This window comes from Sorex fumeus, unplaced genomic scaffold (assembly GCF_029834395.1).
Source record: "Sorex fumeus unplaced genomic scaffold, SorFum_2.1 ptg000093l, whole genome shotgun sequence".
NCBI lineage: Eukaryota > Metazoa > Chordata > Mammalia > Eulipotyphla > Soricidae > Sorex > Sorex fumeus.
The window spans coordinates 6,128,058-6,147,094 of record NW_026606150.1 but is presented as its reverse complement, the minus strand read 5'-3'; the positions used below and the strand labels follow the sequence as shown (position 1 = coordinate 6,147,094).

Sequence of the window (19,037 nt, the reverse complement as noted above, 5' to 3'; positions counted from 1 at the left end):
GGTTAGGGTTAGTGGAGGTCTCTAGGTAGCAGACGCACAGGCCCAGCACGTGCTGGCTCACCCAAACAGCTGCGGGGGAAGAGGGGCTTAGAGTGCGTGCAAGGAAAACCGAGGACTTGGCAGCCTCGTGGGGCCGCATTTGGATTCGATCTTGAGACAGTCACACTGCTCTGGCTGTAGCGTTCAAGGACTGATGTTTCACGGGCTCTGGGGTGTCTCAGGGTTCCGGTGGGTGGTCCTGGTTGGGAGGAATGAAGTCACCGAGAGGCAGGTGGGCTTCTGGGATATTAAGGAGGCAAAAATGAGATTTGATTCCCTGGCAACAATAAACGTGGCTACATCCACCTTACGGAAACCCACATGAATCCAGCCTTTCTGAGAACGCGTAGCCACACTCGAGGTGGGTTTGATTTGGGCTTGGGAGGGGCAAGCCCCGCTGCAGGCTGCTCCAGATCCTTCCTTCGGGCAGGGGAGGATCAAGTCATCTCATACTAAACATGTTTACATCCACCAAAAAGTTCACATTGAGCAAAATGTGGTGTTTCCAGAAGCAAGTGCTACTTTGAGTCGTTTTCAAAAACAGGCCGGGCTCTGCTGCTATCCTCACCCTCCGACTCTCTCACGCACACATACACCAAGGCAGAAAAAGTTTTGTTTTCATTTTTGTTTTAAAGCCTTTTTATTAAAAAAAAAAAAAGAAGAAAAAAATGACCCCAATCAAAATATTTCCCATTGGAGGCTATTTCTTTTTTTATCTTTTAAAAATTTTATTACACAAATATCTCCCATTCCCACTGTTGGAGGAAAGATGTCCTTGCTCTTTCTAAAACCAATAATGGAGAATGTTTAGAAAACAAAAGTCCAACTAGCTTCCCTCCTTCCCTGGCCCCCAATAACCCGATGTGTCAACGGAGATAGCATGACTTGTCCCCTTAATGCTTACATTTAATTAAAAATTTTTTTTAGCACAACATTGGAAATTGACTCTAAATCAGCAACAAAAAATATATATTTACAATATTTCTTCGAAAAACAAAAACAAAAAAAAACACAACCAAACCCTTTAAACATAGTGACTTTAGGAGTTTTATTTATGGAGCAGTTATTTTTTTAATCACCAAGTGATTTTATATTAGATATATATAATTTCTCTTCCTTTCCTTTGTGGGTTTTCGCCCCGGTGCTTGGAAAGATGGGAGGCGGGTGGGCTCTCCTGGCGAGGCTGCCTCCAGAGCCGAGTGCAGGAAATGCGATGGAACCGTGGATGCCTGTCCCCAAACTTGCTTTCCTCCACGTGGACCAGCCCTCACCTCTAAAAACCATTCCCCCCTCACAGTCTGAGAAAAGGCAAGCCCAGCCAGGGCGAAGGTCCATCTGCAGCCACTCCTGGGCGCCCTTTCCTGCTGACCAGCTGACGTGCGCGGTAAAAATGCTCGTTTTTCCAAACCCCGAACAATCAAAAATAAAATCCAAACCCCCAAACCAACCATCAGCTTGGAAATTTCTGCGGATGAAATGTCCCAAAGTCAGAGGCACTCTCCCGGCACAATCCCTGCTCTGAAGGGGTCTCTCCACCTCCCCTTTTATACAAAGACAACAAAACAAAACAAAGCCATCTTTTCCGTACTGTCCACAGGAGCAACCAAAAAAGGCGGGAAGCTTCCAATTATAGGTCATGAACAATAATACCAATAATAATAATAAAGTTTTTGCTCAATACCCAGGGTTCTTTACAGAGAAGTTCCCCGAACTGAGGCACTCTGGAATAAGTCACTGGCATTTCCTCAAAGTGTCAGCCCCAGAGTACTGGGGCCTGGAGACCGACGGGAGGGGCGGAGGGGCGGGGAGCAGACGGCTGCTCTGAAGACGCAGCCCAGAGGATCAGCAGATTGGAAGAAACACACACACGCCCCCCTGCACCCCCCAGCCCCAGTTTCCTAGGAGGCCAGCCGATGCCAGGGTCAAAGCTGGGATAGGTGGCGAAGAGGGGAACCCTCTGCCTCTATTGCTTTTGGAAGTGGTGAGGGTGCAGCTGGCGTCTCCCTCTGCGCGGCTCCCACTTCAGACCCCGCTACCTGGGCTCCTTCCCCTCCGCTGTGCAGCTCCGGGGGGCTGAGAGCTGGGACCAGACTGGGGAGAGGGCTGGAGGAAGAGGAGGCGGGCCAGGTTGTGCTATCACTCTCCGGAAGGAAGGACGGACGGACGGATGGACAGACGAATGGGGAGCGGAGTGCAAATCCGCATCTATCACGAGCTCTCACCAGACTGCCGCTCTCGAGCACCTCCCCACGGAAATATTGACCCAAAAGAAGTTTCGACCTTTTTTCTTTCCTTTTTTTTTTTTTTAAAGTGCAAAAAGCTCTCTGCTGCCCTAGAGAGAGGATCTTTGGACAGGCCGTTCAATGCAAAGTAAAAGGGGGCAGCTGCTGGGGGCTCAACACAGGGCGACGGGGTGGGAGATGCCCGCCCGCCCGCCCACCCTGTGCACACGCGCACGCGTCTCTCAGCCACACACACAGAGGCACATGCACACGCCCTCCCGCAGCTGCAGGCAGATGGCAGGCGACTGGCTGCTAAGCAGGAGCCCCTCCTTAGCCCCAAAGGTGCCAGATCGGCGAGCTTTGGGGACCAAACAGGGATGGCTCTGGGGGCTACCGGGAGGGAAGTGGGGGCCCTGGCCCAATTCTCTGCTCCCACTCTCTGCAAGGCCTGGCATCCTGGCAAGCCCAAGTCAGGAAGGGAAGAAGGGGGTGTGGAAAAGGGTCAAGGGGGCAGGGGAGGGTGCTTGCTTCAGAATCTGCCTAGGAAGCAGTAAAACGGGGGTTCCCTGGAGCAGACAGTCCTGGCTCCTCTGCAGAGCCTCACCCCCAATAAGTGCAACAAGGACCTCCTAGAGACGAGTGGAAAAGTCAGCTGGGGTGACCTCATTACAGGAACTACCACGACCCTTAGGCCAGGCTCAGGGGGAGGGCGGAGAAGCGGGAGAGCACAGACGGATGGGAGGCCGGAGCCTCCACAGCACCAGTAGCATCTGCAAGGGGCTGGCGTCTCAGGGGCTGCTGGCCGCTCCTGCACGAGCCGGGAGAGTGTGACGGAGAGACACGCACTGGACACCACAAGGAGAACCTGGCCACGGAGGTGAGGCCATCTTCTTCCCTGGGAGTTAGCTCGGAACCAGACACTGCTGGGGGCCAGGGCGAGGGGAGGGCTCCGGGCCCGGCACACCCGCCAGGCGCACAGACACCCTCAGCTCAGAGCCTGGCCTCTGGGCAAGTGGGCGAGCAAGCAAGCAGGCACCTCGACAGCACACGCCCTGTGCTTTCCCTCAGATCCACCCGCTACTCCCTTCGCGGAGGGAGAGGAGCAGGCGGGAAGCCTGGCGTCCAGCCCCCTCTCTGCCCTGCCTGAAGGGGAAGGGCTCGGGGCAGGAGAGCAGACAGGGAGTGTGGCGCGGGCCTCGGAGCCTGCGCAAGGTCAGGGAGATGCTCTCCTGGCTGGGGAGGCGGGGAAGATCGGATTCCTGTTCAGTCTGGGCCGGGGGGGTCTTAGCTGATCTTCTGTATCAGCTTCTCGTCAGACAGGCAGTAGAGACTGTTGATGGACAAGTCTGAGATGAAGTGCTCGCAGGCTTTCCGAGTGATCTGCTTGCATCCGCGAAGGTCGATCAAGGTGACGTTGGCGATGCGCCGTAGGTAGATTAGGGTCTGGTCTGTCAGTTTATTGCAACCTGTGGGGGCAGTGGCCGTGAGGACAGAGCTCTGTGGCACACAGCCCCAGGGGCCTGCCTCTGCTGTTCCATTCCCCCGCTCTTGCGCCTTGTCCTCTAACTTCCTGGCCACAGACTGGCAGGGCCATAAGGACTGTGGACTCTGCGAGGCCTCCGCTTCCGCACTCCCTGCACCAAAAGACTGACAGAGCTCCCGGGTGCTGGCTGCGCTCAGACCCTAAGATGAAGGGCCGGAGGGCTGGAGAGCGTGCCACAGGCCAGAGCATGCTGTCCATGCAGGGGGCCTGGGTTTGGTCCCCGAGCACTAAGCTGAGAGCAGACCCTGAGCACTGCTGGGCCCAGCCCCCAAACCCAAAGTAACCACATCAAAATGACAGCAACGCTGAGTAGCGAATTGTAGGCCCGGCACCTCTCACCTGCCATGTTGAGCTCTGTGAGGGAGTAACGTGTGGAAGACCCGACAGCCGTGAGCAGATTGGAGGACTGATCTGTGAGGTGGCTGCAGTGACTGAGGTCGAGTCGAGACAGAAGGGGCATATGGCGGATGATGAGGCGAAGCGTGGCATCTGTGATGTCAAGGCCTGCCAGCCGGAAGTCAGTCATGTTCCGGAGCTTACTGCGATTGTCCTGACCTGCATGGGAAAGGCAAGAGCTGAGATCCAAACTCCGGAGTCGAGTTCAGCTGTGATAACACAGGCAGTGTCGGCAGGGGCGAGGCCGAACTGCCCACACCCAGCCCTGCCTGTGGGAATGAGGTGGCGGCAGTGGCGAGGAAACCAGATGCCACTGCTTCTCCGCCCCTGCTGAGACTGCGCCATGGACACAGCGAGGGGGACGTGCAGAATGCCTGCAGCGACCGTCTGGTGAGACCAGTTAAGGGTCCGCTTCAACCTCGAAGCCTTCCCGGACTCCCTCTGTCTGAGAGCCATCCTGCGTTTGGACACGCTCCCCCCTCTGCTCTCTAGCCGCGCTCTCGGCTCCCCCGGCACATCTTTGTGGAGCCCACCTAGGTGCTGAGGACCGAGTCACGTAGAAGGCAAACACAAAGTCAGGCCCACAACATACCCGGTTTATCAGTTGGTGGAGTCAGCAAGTCCCGAATTTGGGGGTCCTTGATTCCTACTGCCCACCGAAGATCAAGGGTCCTGAGAAGGGGGCAGCTGGAGGTGCTGAGGGCAGAGACTGCTGACCAGGAACAGCCCGCTAGGAGGAGGTCTTTCAGCCCTGCATCCAAAGGAAGCCACTCATTAGAGCCTGTCCCCCGCCACAGCCAGAGCCACCAGCAGCCGCTGCCCTGAGCAGGGCAAACGGATTTCCAGTTGAGTGGGAGAGGGCCCATTTCCCAGTCTTAGTCGAGGTCCCGAGGCCCTCCCACGTGACCCCTCTGAGCTCTCCCGGTAGTTCTGAGGAGAGTAATGGAAGCACGACGGACTTCCTGTCTTTCCAAGACCTCGGAATGGTAACGGGAACAAGGACTTCCAGAGTCTGACTCAGCTCAGTGGCGATGCCAAGGCTACCTGCAGAGCTGGCAGCAGTACCTGATTCTGTCCCCCTGCTTAGGGTAGAGACTGGCCTGCCAGTCCAGAGTGGCGCCTTGGGGACTGGCAGTTAAGGTGGCCCCGAGTAAATATCCTGCTAAGCAAAAAGGCAGCAATGGCCTGGGACCGCTGCCCTAAACTGCTCTGAAGCAATTCCACGCAGCACTGCCAAGCGTGGGGCTTTGCCTGCCTCTGCCCGGGTCCCCGGAAAGATGGCTCACCTGGCAGCCGATTGACAAGCCATGTCAGTTGCTTTTTGGAGATGTTGGTCCAACTGAGGTCAAGGCTAACAGGCTGTCTCTTGATGATGCCACTGAGAGCCTGGGGCACGATAGCCTTACACCTACTCAAGTCAATTTTTGTCCAAAGTCTTTTGTCGCAGCACCTATGAGAGGAGAAAAGCGTAGGCTGTCAGTAACAATGGCTGGACTGGCTGGTAGAGAAAGTTCCATCCCCCAGCTGGAGGCTGCTGGGCAAAGGACAGCATCTGGAGGGTCACCCTTTCCTAGGTTCTTCTCGTGGCCCACAAGGAGCTTGGCTCTGCCATCGTGTCTTTAAAGGACAGGGTTTGTCTCTGACGGCAACCCCAATTCAGTATCAGAAACTTGGCGGGTCTGCCTTATGTGAATGGATGGGACTGTTTGAGAACATGGCACACAACATGTAATCTGCAGGAAAGTGACAGGGTTCCTACATACTGTATAGGAGGAAAACTGAAGGGGCCCGGAGCAGCACTACAGTGGCTAAGGTGCTTGCCTTGCATTTGGCCAACTTGGGTTTGATCCCCGGCACCCCAAATGGTTTCCTAAGCACCTCCAGGAGTGATTCCTGAGTGCAGAGCCAGGAGCAAGCGCTAAGCATTGCTGGGTGTGGCCCAAAAACAAAACAAAAAACAGTGGACTAACTTCACCCAGGGGGAGAGGTATTTCAGTGGGTAGGACACTTGCCTTATAAGCAGCACACCTGGGTCCTACCCTTGGCATCACACAGGGGCCTCTGAGCACTGCCAGGAGTGATCCCTGAGCTTAGGGCCAAGAGAAAGCAAAAAAAATAAAACAAAAAACAAAACAAAGCAAAACAAAAAAACAAAGAGAAAAAGGAGACTGACATCTTCTTTGGCTGTCTGTTCTTTCCCTATCAGTCGCATCGAGCTGCTTGACACGCAGGGTGCTGCCAGCAGATCCAGAATCCAGAGACCCTAGTGCCGGGCCTGGGCAGTTCTCTCCACCCTGGGTGTTCTGCTTAAGCACAATCTGTGTGCATTCCTGAGGCACTCTGGACAGGGGCTGAAGCGAAGAGGTCTGCTTCCCCACTGCGGCCTACAAATCCACAGGCCACAAACAGCACTGGGGACATGCAAACGCCTGTTTAATATTTCACAGCCACCGCCCCCAGCCCGGCTCAGAGTCTGGCCGGAGGAGAGGGGAAACGGGACATATGGGAGTCTTAGCCGCCCCGGTCTGGAAACCAAGGGGGCAGAGCCAGGCAGGCCCAGAAGTCCCACAAATAGAAAAATTAAGAGAACGTGGGTAGATCACACACTAATTCAGATTCGGGAAATGTGTGTATGTTTGTAAGAACGGGGTCTTTATTCAAATTGAAAAAACCCGTGCATGTAGGAGAGCGTCTCAGCAGAAACAGCTGAGAAATACCGTGGAGCTCAACCCTGAGGTGCATCTGGACCGCCTGAAAATGCTGGTTCAAAACAGAACCACCAGAGGGTGGGGAGATGACACAGCTGCAGGACATGTGCCTAACACCTCTGGGCACGGTTCCTTTTGTTCAAAAAAGATGGCCAGGCCTATCTGTAGGAATTCAAATACAGGAGGCCTGAGACGGCCCCGAGAAGCTGCGTTTCTAACCAGGTGCTGCACTGGGCCAGGTGTGAGAGCGGGAGTTACAGTAACGGGCCTGATCACTAGGGTCAGGAGCTTCGGACGGAAACCCGTGTGCGTGTTCACCATCTCTAAGGGGTCGAGCCCTTCCCAGTGTCTTCACGGCAGGTCTTGGTAAAAGGGACAAGGCAATCTCGGGAGGCTTCAACACTGGATCCTGCTTTTTGGAGAAAGGAACTCAGGTTTGGGGATGGAAACTCCGAACTATGGGAAAACCACGGGCCCGTCCAATTTTCAGAACAGCCAAAAGCCATGTCCATGCCTCTGTTAGAAGCTGTCGAGACAGGAGAGACTTAACAACGGTCATCTGTGTCACCAGCACCTGCAGTGTGACTGGCGGTAGGGCAGGGGACGAAGACGACAGACTTTCAGCTCTTAGGACTTGGAAGTTCTAACAGGAACTGTGCAAATCCACCTTCCGGTCAGCTTCTGACAAACAGAGCTGGGAGTGGCCGGACAGGGAGAGGCAATGGCGGGCAGCGCCGGCGGGGCCCACTGCTGGGAACAGACTGGCCCGATCCCCTCCTCTGGGACCCGACAAGCCTCCAGATGCCAAGAAACATGCTGTTCTTATACAGAAAACCTGCCACCTAGGCCCGTTCCCCTGTTCCCCGCTCACCATTTATACCACGTCTTGCACACTCGCATACATTCACAAAGTTCTCTGCGGCTGAGGTAGCGGAAGACAGACATCCAGACCTCCCGCTGCATCCAGCTTTCGTCTCCATCCTGAGCCCAACTGCCCCGGCCATTCAGCCTGGCCGCACCCCCCTCCTCTGCACTGTCATCTTCCTCCTCCTCCTCCTCCTCTTCCTCCTCCTCTCCCCCCAGCCCCTCCTCGTCCCCGCGCTGGGGGGTCCGGGCTGGGCAGTGCTGTACTAGCACACGGGGGGTATGGCGAAGGTTGGCAGAGGAGGCCGTGATGGCCTGCAGCTTGGGCACAATGGAGGTCCCGTGGAGCTCTTTGGTGGGCCTCTGCAGCGTGACAGTGAGGTACGATCCCCGGATCTTGGCTTTGTCAACTTCAGACAGCTCCTTTCTGCCGCTGGGGTTGTTCTCCTTTTCCCGTACCATGGTGCGCTCGGTGGCCTGCAGCCGCAGCAACTGCCGCCGCTTGAAGCGCTCGTCACGGCTGGCACTGTGGTGGTCGCTGGGGCCGGCCCCAGGGGAGGACCGAGTCACCACGGCCCGGGGGGACACCGGGTCGTGGATGAGCTGTAGCATGGCGGTGGGCGAGTGAGGCGGGGGCGTGAGCGGCTCGTCGCAGCTCCGCAGGGGCCGCAGCACCTTGGCCTGCACGGACTCTTCATCGCTCTCCTCCATCTTCCGCTTCTGCAAAACAGGCCCCGCAGGTCAGCACCTCCGCCAGTCGCGTGCCCGAGCACAGTGCTCTCCCCAGAGCCTGCACACAGACCCGGCCAGAGTCCGACACGGAGCCCTCGCCCTGCTGACAAAAGCGGGTACGGGCCAGAACCCTTGAAATAGGTCGCCCGGGCAGCTTACCCGCGGGCAAGGCTCCAAACCCACGCACGACCTTATCATCCTGGGTCCCTATTTCCAGACTCTGGCTCCCTGGGTAACAGATATCTCTGAAAGAGGCCACAACTCCGCCCCTGTGTAATCCAGACGTTTATATCCTGTCTGTAATTTAGCGTCTCCCAGAGCGCGGTAAGCAGGACAGCTCTCCCGTGAAGCACTCCGCCCTCTCCCGAGAGACGGCAGAGAATGAGGAGCTCCGTGAGAAGTGACAGTGCCCCAGGGGCCGGGGAGAGCGGGCGGCAGGTCTGAGTCCCAGCACCCCTTGCGGTCGGCTGAGCACAGCGCCAGGAGGAAGCCCTGAGCACTGCCGGGTGTGGCCCCCAAATCGAAACCAAACCAAACCCAAACAAAAATACCCTCAAAGAAATGGCAATGCCGCGGAGGAATCTGCTGAGAGTGAGAGAGAAATTTGGGGAAGTGGGCCTTCCACAAGGGACCACGCCTCTCTTGTCCTATGGCACCTGTCCTCTCCCCAAGCTCACAGGGCCTCTGCTGTGACAAAGCCCAATCACTCACTGTCCACTTTGTGGCCAGCAGTTCAGATTTCTCCTAAGAAGACACTGGAAGGGGCCAAGGAGACAGCTGAGCCGGCTGAAGGCTGATGTGCTGGCTTTGCACTTGGGAGGCCTGGGTGTGGAGCTGGGTTCGAAGCCCAGCACTGCATGGCCCCCAAGCCCAAACACCCCCTCCCCGTGATCTAAGAATACACCTCAAGTCCTGAAGCAGCAATCCTGCTGTTGCTTCTGCTCCTTCTAGTCCCCCAAGGAGACACCCACCCCACCATGGAGTGTGGCCCGGTCACAATGTATCAGAAAGTAATAAACTGCCACCTGCTCCCGAACACAAGCAAGCTCAGGACCCCCACTAAGACGACCATGATGACCAAGACAAATGGAACAGGAAGAAGACAAGGAAGCGCACCAGGTGCTAACACTGGCGCCACTGACTCTAGGCCCCACGCCGACTCTCCATGTGTTCAAACCAGGGTTTATTTTGCTGGACTAAGTAACCAGAGTCCTCTTTGGCCCTCTGACATTACCAGCGACCACTGGCCAACAAACATAGCTGCTCTGGACGAAGGTCGTGGCACTGGTCTCGCCTGCGGAACACATTTGGGCATGTGGGCAGGGTGTTTTCTCAAGGCCACCAATGTGAAGATGACAAAAATGTGATCCTAACTGGAATCGTTGGCATCCCTTTGTATTTATTTGTCGTATTGGTCACTGCATCCCCTCAATTTTCGTTCCTCACCTTATTTATTTCCCCCCAGAACTGCCGAGCTGCACACCCTTCCTATGAAACACAGAGTCTTTTTTGGTTTGTTTCTGGGCCACACCTAGTGATGCTCAGGGCTTATTTCTGGCTCTGTGCTCAGGCATTACTCCCGTCAGTACTTGGAGGGGCCATATGGGATGCTGGGGATCAAGCCTGGGCCGGCCACATGCAAGGCAAGCATTCTATCTTCTGTAATATCTCTCTGGGCCCTATAAAACACATTTTTAAAAAAAAAACACACAAGGGGCTAGACAGCAGGTGGGGTGCTTGCTTTGCATGTATCCAGCTCAGGTCAGATCCCCAGGACCCCAAGATGGTCTCGAGCCCACCAGGAGTGGTCCAAAAACCAAAACCCCCAAAATTCCACAAAAAACCCTCACCCCACCCACACAAAAACATTAGAAACTCTAGTGGGTAGGGTATTTGCTTTGCATGTGGCCGACCCGGTATCCCATATGATCCCCCGAGCAACTGCCAGGAGTAATTTCTGAGTGCAGAGCCAGGAGTAACTCTGGAGCACCACCAGGTATGACCTAAAGTAAAAAACAAACAAACAATGCCCAAAATCTAACAGTGAAACTGATTCTTGGGGGCTGGAGGTTTAACTCAGCAGTAAATCACTTGCCTTACAAATGTGAGGCCCAGAGTTCAACTCCCCACCAGTGATACCATTAGGAGCCCGAGATGTAGCTCAGTGCAGGTGGGAACTCCAAGGTCAGAGAAGGAGCGTGGAGGAAGCTGCAAAGGCAAACACGCAGCTATCTCCCAGCCCTGATGCCTCTTACCTGGGTTTTTTCTGAGCTGTCCTCCTGGTAGCACTTTGGACACTCCCAGCAATTTGGCAATTCCTCATTAAGCAGGCCCTCTCCATCCATCTATCAGAAGAGGCAGAGAGGGATGTTAAAAACGGCTCATTATTCAAACAAACAAAAAGCTCTCTGAAACTTCCTCCACCAAATGATCACACACAGTGGTCCCTAAGGGAGAGAAACTGGAGTCACCCCATACCTTCCAGCACTGGAAAACTAGCCTCCCGCGGTCATCGGAGCAAATCTAGCTCTGCAGCGAGGCTCCTAAGCATCTGGATCAACCCGCGAGGTCTCAGGCCACTTTGCAAAAGGTTCTGGACACTCAGGAGCAGTGTCAGCCCTGATCTGATGGCAGGGCATACAGACTAGCTATGGCTGCCTGGGTTCAGAGACTAGTACTCCGGCCTCTGGCTTGGTGGGGTCTCAACCGTAAAACAGGGATCAATAATAAGAGCCTTCTTATAGGGCTGTGGTGAGTAGCATGATTACGCAAAGTGCTTGATCCACACTGAGAAGCTGAAGGAAGATTGAGGCTGAGATCTGAGCTTCCTTATTATGTTTCTCCAAGACAACTCAGGCGCACAGGAGGCCATGCCCAGGCTGAGTGTTAAAGGCTGGGCTGCTCACACCCTGCTCACCCCCCAGGACCCAATCCTAGATGCACTAAGGCATGGAACATTCCACAACACTCAACCGTTTCCACGAAGGCTGGACTCCACACCCTCCAGAGGCCAGGCTACAAGTTTCGGGCGCATTCTGTGAATTGCTCTATCCTCAGCACCCAGCACAGCGCTGACCCACAGTCTGGACAGCTGAGTCAAGGGTCCGTGTTTGATCACCCGTGACCAGGGTCTCTGGTGTCAGATGACTCACTCTCTGTCCACTCTCAGCCGGGAGCTAAGGAGCTCTTGGGGCCTGCCCTCACCTGGAGGCAGCCGGGATGCACAATTTCATTGCAGATACAACATTCCATGAGCTTCTTCTCAAAATCCTGTGTTTCCTCATTTTGATCTACTTCTCCACAGAGGGAACATGTGACTGAGTGAGGCAGTCTGGGCTACAAGAGAGCAGAGATAAAAATCCAACAACAGCAGACTTAGATCCTTATCATTTCAGCTTCTCTCCAACCAAAGAAGGGTCACAGTTTGGTTCCTGTAATTCTCGAGTAAACAGGGAGGGAACCAATGCCTTGCAGAAGACAGGGTTTTGGTAGAAATATGTCCGAGGAAGAATATGGATAGAAACAATTATTTGGGAGACTAGTTTATTTTTCCGTCAATCTCTGGCCTCTTAAGTCCTTTTTTTTGGGGGGGGAGGGGAGAAGAGGGGGGCACACACTCAGCGATGTCCAGGGCTTACTCCTGATTCTGTGATCAGGGATCACTCCTGGAGGGGCCTGGGAGACCATAACGGGTGCTGGGGATCAAACCCAGGTTGGCTGTGTACAAGTCAAGTGGTCTCCCTGCTGTACTATGGCTTTGGCGCCCAGTCCTGCCTTTCTAATCCTTTTTTTCTTTTTTTGGCTTTTTGGGTCACACCCAGCAATGCACAGGGGTTCCTTCCTGGCTCTGCACTCAGGAATTACCCCGGTGGTGCTCAGGGGACCATATGGGATGCTGGGAATCGAACCTGGGTCGGCTGCGTGCAAGGCAAACGCCCTACCCGCTGTGCTATCACTCCAGCCCCTGCCTTTCTAATCTTTTCAAAGAGGAAATAGATGGTCCTGAGTTGCCCTTAAAGCACTGGCCTTTCACTTGAAAACCGGGTGAAAGATAAATCAGAATTAGACACTTTCTCCTGAATTCAGCAAGAGATGAGATGAGGAAGACCCCAAGAGAGCACAGCATTTTCCACTCCACTCCGAAGTCTCTGAGGCTCTGTCCTCTGGTCAGGAGGCCTTTGGTCTTACTATCCCCATCACTCCCCCGTTTTTCACCCAACTGATCACTCACTGCCAAGCACTGCCGGAGGACACAGGACTGCTTCATTCGACCAGGCCCCCCAAACTTCTTCATGTCTCTGCAGTAGTGACAAACACCACATTCTCCTTGCACGCAGGCCTTGCATTTTCGACACCGCACTCGTCTCCGCCTGGCTCCTGATACGATGGGGGAGGCAGCAGCTGGTCTCACGGGTGTTAACCGTGGGGCTGGTTTCATAGTGTGAGGCTTTGTGATGGGGATGGTGGGAACCCGCACCTTTGGCCGGGCAGGGAATTTAAGCTAGGAGAAAAAACAGTGAGATCAAATATATCAGATGGTTTTAAGACTGATGTGTAGAGATGAGGGATGGAGCTCAGTGGGAGCGTATGCCTCACACATAGGAAGCCCTAGATTTGATGCCTGAATTCCAACCCCCCCCCCCAGCAAAAAAATAAATAAATAAATAAAAATAAAATGACAGAAGGTCCATGATTTGGGAAACTATAAAATGTGGACAAATTTGTCCCCTGCTTGTTCTTATAAATGTGAGTTCACTAGAACACAACTACACTCAATTATTAGCTAGCTATGGCTGCTTTCATGTTAAATGTCAGAACTGAGAAGCTGTGATGGAAACCAAATGGCCTCAAACCCTAAAATATATTCAATACTTGGCCAAGTGGGTCAGTGGATCAATGCCAGGGCCCAAGGGTGTGGGGCTGCTCGGGCAGCCATGCAGTGCTATGGATCAAATGGGGTCAGTTTAACCCACAGCACTGCCCCTAACCTTTGCACCCTCTAAGATTCACTAGGCCCCAAGGCTTCCTACATATCCCAGTCACGCCAAGGGCCCTCCACACTTCCTCCTTCTGAACAGCACCACTCAGATTATATCCCTACAGAGAACGTATGGGACGAGGGGGAGATAGGTCGGTTCACTTCTCTGGCACTTATTTCTCCTCCCAAAATGTCCATGGCAGTGCTCTAGGACCTGCAGGGTTACAACTGGCAGTGGGGGAGGGGCAGTGCCAATGACCGAACTCAGTGACTGGCATGTGACCCTGACCTACCTTTCCAGGGTACTCCTGGAATTACTTGGCCAAGGTTCAATGCCAGGGCCAGGAATGAGGAACTGCTCAGGGCCTGCACTTCTGTGGACCACGAAGGTACAACTGATGGTCCTAAGGGGAGTGGGCATGTGCCCCTGGCCCCGAGCCCATCTCCCAGACCCCCTATCATCCTATCTCTCTGCTTTTGCCCTACGTCACTCCCAACAGTGCTCAGGAGACCATGCCATGTAGCAAACCTAGGTCTCTTACAGTCTGTTCCTGCCCCTTGAGCCATCTCCCCCAATCTGACACTGCTCAGAGTTCACCCTGGCACTGTGCTCACGCGGTGTAACTCTTGATGATGTTCTGTGAACCATAAGCAGGGCTGGAGATCAAAAGGGGCCTGGCTGCATTCACAGGAAGAGCCTAAGACCCCTGTGCCGTCTTTCTGGCCCTCGCATCTTTTTGTTGTTTTCGGGTCACACCTGGCTGTACTCAGGGCTTATGGGGGATCAAACCCAGGATGTGCAAGGCAAGCGCCCAACCTGCTGTACTATAGCTCTGGCTCCTCCCTTGTCACTCTTTTCCTTTTCAGGGGGCCACTGTGACAGTACAATGGGTGGGGTGTTTGCCTTGCACGCGGCCGGCCTGGGTTCTATGCCCTGCACCATATATATCTCTTAGCCCTCCAGGAGTGATCCCTGAGCACAGAGCCAGGAGTCAGTCTTGAGCACCACCAAGAGTGGCCCCAAAATAAACCAAAAAATCAAACACGTTTTCTTTCTTTTTTTTTTGGGGGGGTGAGGGGTGGCCAGACCTGGAAGTATTCAGGGTTGACTCTTGGATCTGTGCTCAAAGATCATTTCTGGCGGGCTTCTTGGTGCCAGGGATCAGACTCGAGTCAGGAGAGTGCAAGACAAGTGTCCTAGCTGCTGTACTATCACTCCGGTCTCTCTTATCATTCTTAAGAATGGCACTTGGCATGTAGCAGATACTCCAGAACATTTGAGTGTGGAATAAATATCTCAGGTATATGTTCGTAATTTTACCACTTGTATTCTTAACTTGCTGGTGATCTTTCAAGAACAAAGACCAAGATTTCTACTTATTTAATTTCCCACCATGCCTTAAACACTTTCCTGGCATAAAACAAATGACAGCCAGAAATGACTCGATTGCTCTGCCGCAGTCTCGTGTGGCCAAACGGAATCAAGCAGCTCTTCTCCCACCCTAGAGAGGGGGTTCTTTAAAGGCACCTTGCAGCTGTGCACCTTTCCGTTCTGCCTAAGCACTCTGGGAACGTGCGATGGCTTTGCAAGTTTCAGCAAGGAACACCAATGAAAGGCCTAATTTATTTGCTGGACTCACGTCCATCTATCTTACTTTTATTTTAGAATAACCTTGACAAAGGACAACATGAAAAAAACTATAAAGGACCTAACTTTAGAGGCATGAAATTTTATAACTAGCTAATAATAAGTACTAGCTGACAATGAAAATAAAAAACAATTTCTTCTCTTTTCAATTCAATGAAAAATTTAAAGAGGAAATCTTGTGATTACATCCCAACACAGAAACACTCTAACCTTTCCAATGGACATGATATGATTTTAACACGTTCAAAATCCTTTTGGGCTAAAGGGACAGAACCTGGCTGGCCCCGCACATGGTGGTCTGGCAGGAGAGATGCCCGAACAGGAGCCACCTCCCCAGAGTTCCTTTTCATCCCTGAGCAGGACTGGCAAGCCAGTAAAATGCATCAGCACCTTGGAGATCAGGTGCCCACTTACTTACCTTATCCCTCTTTGGCCACTGTACTATCGGGACTCCAGTGAGGGCTAACTTGGGATCGCTGTTGGCAAGGTCCTCCAGCAAAATCTAAGAGACAAGAGGGAAAAGGCAGCACGCTGTCAACAAGGGCTACCAACCTCCAGACTTAGCCTTCGTGCCATGAACACCAAGGGCTGGCAGCGCTCGCCCCCTCCAGACGGAAGCAACTGCAGAGCAAGTACAGTGAAGACGGACTAGCAGGCGCGCTCGGCCAGCCTGCCAAAGCTCTGAACTGACTTCTGTGCCCAGCTCCATTTGTGCTCACTGTCCTCTCAGGCTGAATACTAGTCGCCGTCCTAGTTCGAGACGACAGTAAAACTTTTTCCTTACCACCCCTTTAGTTTCCTATGCCAGTTAATGAATACTAACAAGCAGGAAGTATTGCCTTCATTTTGCTTTAGTCAAAAAAGCAGAAAACGTTGGCTAACATGGAATTAATAGTATGTACACAACCTTAATATCCTGTATTCATTTGAGGACTTTTTTTAATTCAATCACTGAGATACAGTTACAAAGCTTTCACGTTTGAGCTTCAGCCATACAATAATCGAACACCTATCCCTCCACCAGTGCATTCTCTACCACCAATGTCCCCAGTATCCGCCCCCCTCCCGCCCCCGTCCCAGTCTTCACCCTGCCTCTATGGCAGACAATTCTGAGGACTCTCTTTTTCAACCCTGACAGGAACCTGGAATCATTCTCGCTCTCCCACTACTGCCCACACCACAGACACAGTTACTTGCCTTCTTTTCTTATTAATGCGGCAGGAAGAATCTTAGGAATGATTTGAGGGGCAAGAGTTCTTACGTTTTAACCAACCTAGCTTGAATAGCCTGAAAAACAATGCTACAGCAACTGCCACTTGCGAGAACCACACTGGTTGTGTGTTATTTTGAAATAAACCTTTCAGACAGAAAGTTCCTAAGCCCTAAGCTACCAGAATGAAATCCCTCTTCTGGCCACTGGGGCCCTGAGGCAACAGCAACAGAAACAAAACAGATCCAGAAGGCAGGCGGCTGGGTTCCTTCCTGGTTGCCTTGGGTCTGTAGCTGCCAGAAATGTTTCAGAAGACACAAAACTGCGATCCTGGACAGGTCAGCATGCCATGCCGTCTTTGATAATCGCATTCCTAATCCAGCAGGCCAGGGCCTTTCTGAGCTGGGGACTTTTCGAGTTATGAGGCTTTTCTCTGCTAGTCATACGTACCCTTAATCTAAGGATCAAGTTCCAAATCACCGAGTCAGGTCCCAAGAAGACCCCTGAATGCAAACCCCAGGAGCTCCTCTATGCGGATCCCCTCGGCCAAGTCTCCAGATGCTTCGCCCCCTCCCCCTCGCTGATTTCATCTGCAGCCGTTTTATTTACTTCAAGTTGCTATGGCATCCTATTCTGGAGCCTCCTGTTAGCACCACACTGCGTGGGGGTGAAGAGGCGGGGTACGGTGCCACGTGGGACAAGGCTCTGGTATGGCTCCTAATCTCCCAAGGGTGAAAAATTCAAGTCCATTCAGAATGTGTGCTGGGAGCGCAAGGCTCCCCTCCCCCACTTTGCAGTGCCGAGTAGGACTCTGCCCATTTCCTCTGCCTGCGAACCGAGCTGTCCACAAACAGGGACTTTCCACTTTCGGCAACACAGACCACACAGCGAGATCCGCGACTGCTGGAGCGAGCAGAAAAGGAACCCAACTGTTCATCCAAACCTGCGGGGAGGGAAAGGTAGGTGGAGAAAGTGTCTGCGTGGGGGCTGGGGGCCCGTTCGCAGGCACGCCACTCAGTTGGGGGGGGTCTGTGTGGGTGTGGAGGGAAATGCAGATTTCCTTCCAAGCCTTATTTCACTGGGACCATACAAGCAAGCACGCCCTGCTTTCATCAAAAAAGGCAGACTCCAGCTGAGGCCCTTCCAGAAACCATATAAAGAAGCCGCCACCCTTTACCAGAGGGGGTTTGGGACAGGGAGGGGGAGGGTGTGGAATGTGGAAAGGCGAACGCCTTTCCAGGATCCTGGCATTAGGGAGAACATTCAGACACAAGCCCACACCCCACAGGAAGAGGAAGAGAACGCTGGGTGTCTGGGCAGAGAGGGGGTGAAGGACTCCCCCAAGCCCAGCGACCCAACTGAAAAGCACATCCCACCAGGCGAGGGAGCAAGTGCGGTGACGGCTCGCCAGCAGAGTAAGCTCAGCATTGTCCTGGACTCGCCACAGCAATTCCCTCACCTCTTCACCAGAGACAAAGTCCCGACAGTTACACACACCCCGAAACCAGACCGGGTTTGCACCCGCCAGCCCGCCTGACCTTGCGTTTCTCGCCGCTCGGGAGCTGCCGCGGCTGTTGGTTGAAGTTTCCCCAGCGTCTTTGTTTTGTTTTCTGTATAGGAAGTTGCGCTGAAGGAGTTGGGCTTTCTGCCTCTAGAAAAATCCCGATTTACTTGAAAATTCTGGAAATCGCCCCGTGTCCATTAGGCTGGGCAGCTCTGTTCCGAGCCTCCGGCTGCCGGGAGCGAGCAGCGTGCAAGTGCTCTGAGCTCCTTCTCAAGCCCTTCAGCTCAGCCGCGGCTTCCTGTGCCTGCGAACAATGCTGCTGCGTCACCCACATGCAGCTCCCAGAAATGCTTTGCAACGGAAGATGGCAGGAGGGGGAGCTGAGCTCGAGTGAGCGAACCAGGCAGAGGGCCCAGCCATCCTGCTGCAGAGCAGGGAGGGGGAGGGAGGGGGTGTGCTCAGCTCAGCTCCCGGCTCGCGATTGGAGGGAACCTGCCCGGAGGTGAAGGCTGCGCCCCGCCTTTTCCCTCCCACCACCACTGCAATAGGAGAACCCAGGGCCGGCCCCTAGGGCTCCCTGGCCGACTTCGGAAGGCGCCAGCAGCAGGGAAGGCTTTAACCCGTTCCGCATCTGGCCCCGGGTTTGTCCTTGGCTCAGTCCACACCCTTCCCCTCAGGGTCACCTCTCATTGTTCCAGACTGCACACCCACAATTCTCTCCCCGCACTCCGGTACGGGGGAGCCGGGCACTAGGCCCACCCCCTGGAGTTGTTACCTGCTCTACCAGCCTTCAGCGTCCAGAATCCAGACCCAGAAAAACCAGAATTCAAAAAAAACCCCACAAAAAAGCTCCAGGAACACCAGATTTAAACCAATGCTGACTCAATCCAGTTTGATAGCCGGCCAGCTCCCTAGCCGCCGCCCCCCCCCCCCCCCCCCCCCGCCCCAGGGCTAAGTCAAACTAGCGGAGGCACTTCTGGCCAAGGCACCTTCCAGACCCCTCAGACCGCCCTGCACTCAGGACACCCACATCCCTGTCCCAAGTCGGCTTTGCTGGCCTCCTTCCTGATGTTCCCGAGTATTCAGCCCTGCACCATGGCAAATCCCTCGATGCCACCAATGTTATTCAAGTAACAACGGTCACCCCCTCTCCATGAACAAACCCACGGCTAAGGCGAAGCTCAGACTGAACA

General features: G+C 53.9%; 1 protein-coding gene across 2 annotated transcripts in view; it reads right to left on the bottom strand.

The window, feature by feature from the left end:
- Positions 1-1,068: 1,068 nt before the first annotated feature.
- KDM2A (lysine demethylase 2A) overlaps positions 1,069-19,037 on the bottom strand; it is a 123,311-nt gene continuing 105,342 nt past the window's right edge. For both annotated transcript variants that reach the window (XM_056132025.1, XM_056132026.1), the window contains 9 exons: positions 15,549-15,632; positions 12,736-13,005; positions 11,709-11,840; positions 10,760-10,849; positions 7,780-8,492; positions 5,487-5,650; positions 4,793-4,951; positions 4,144-4,359; positions 1,069-3,727 (listed from right to left, as the gene is read on the bottom strand). In XM_056132025.1, the coding sequence (XP_055988000.1) occupies positions 3,546-3,727; positions 4,144-4,359; positions 4,793-4,951; positions 5,487-5,650; positions 7,780-8,492; positions 10,760-10,849; positions 11,709-11,840; positions 12,736-13,005; positions 15,549-15,632 (2,010 nt within the window). In that variant the 3' untranslated portion in view covers positions 1,069-3,545. The remainder of the gene's footprint in view (positions 3,728-4,143; positions 4,360-4,792; positions 4,952-5,486; positions 5,651-7,779; positions 8,493-10,759; positions 10,850-11,708; positions 11,841-12,735; positions 13,006-15,548; positions 15,633-19,037) is intronic.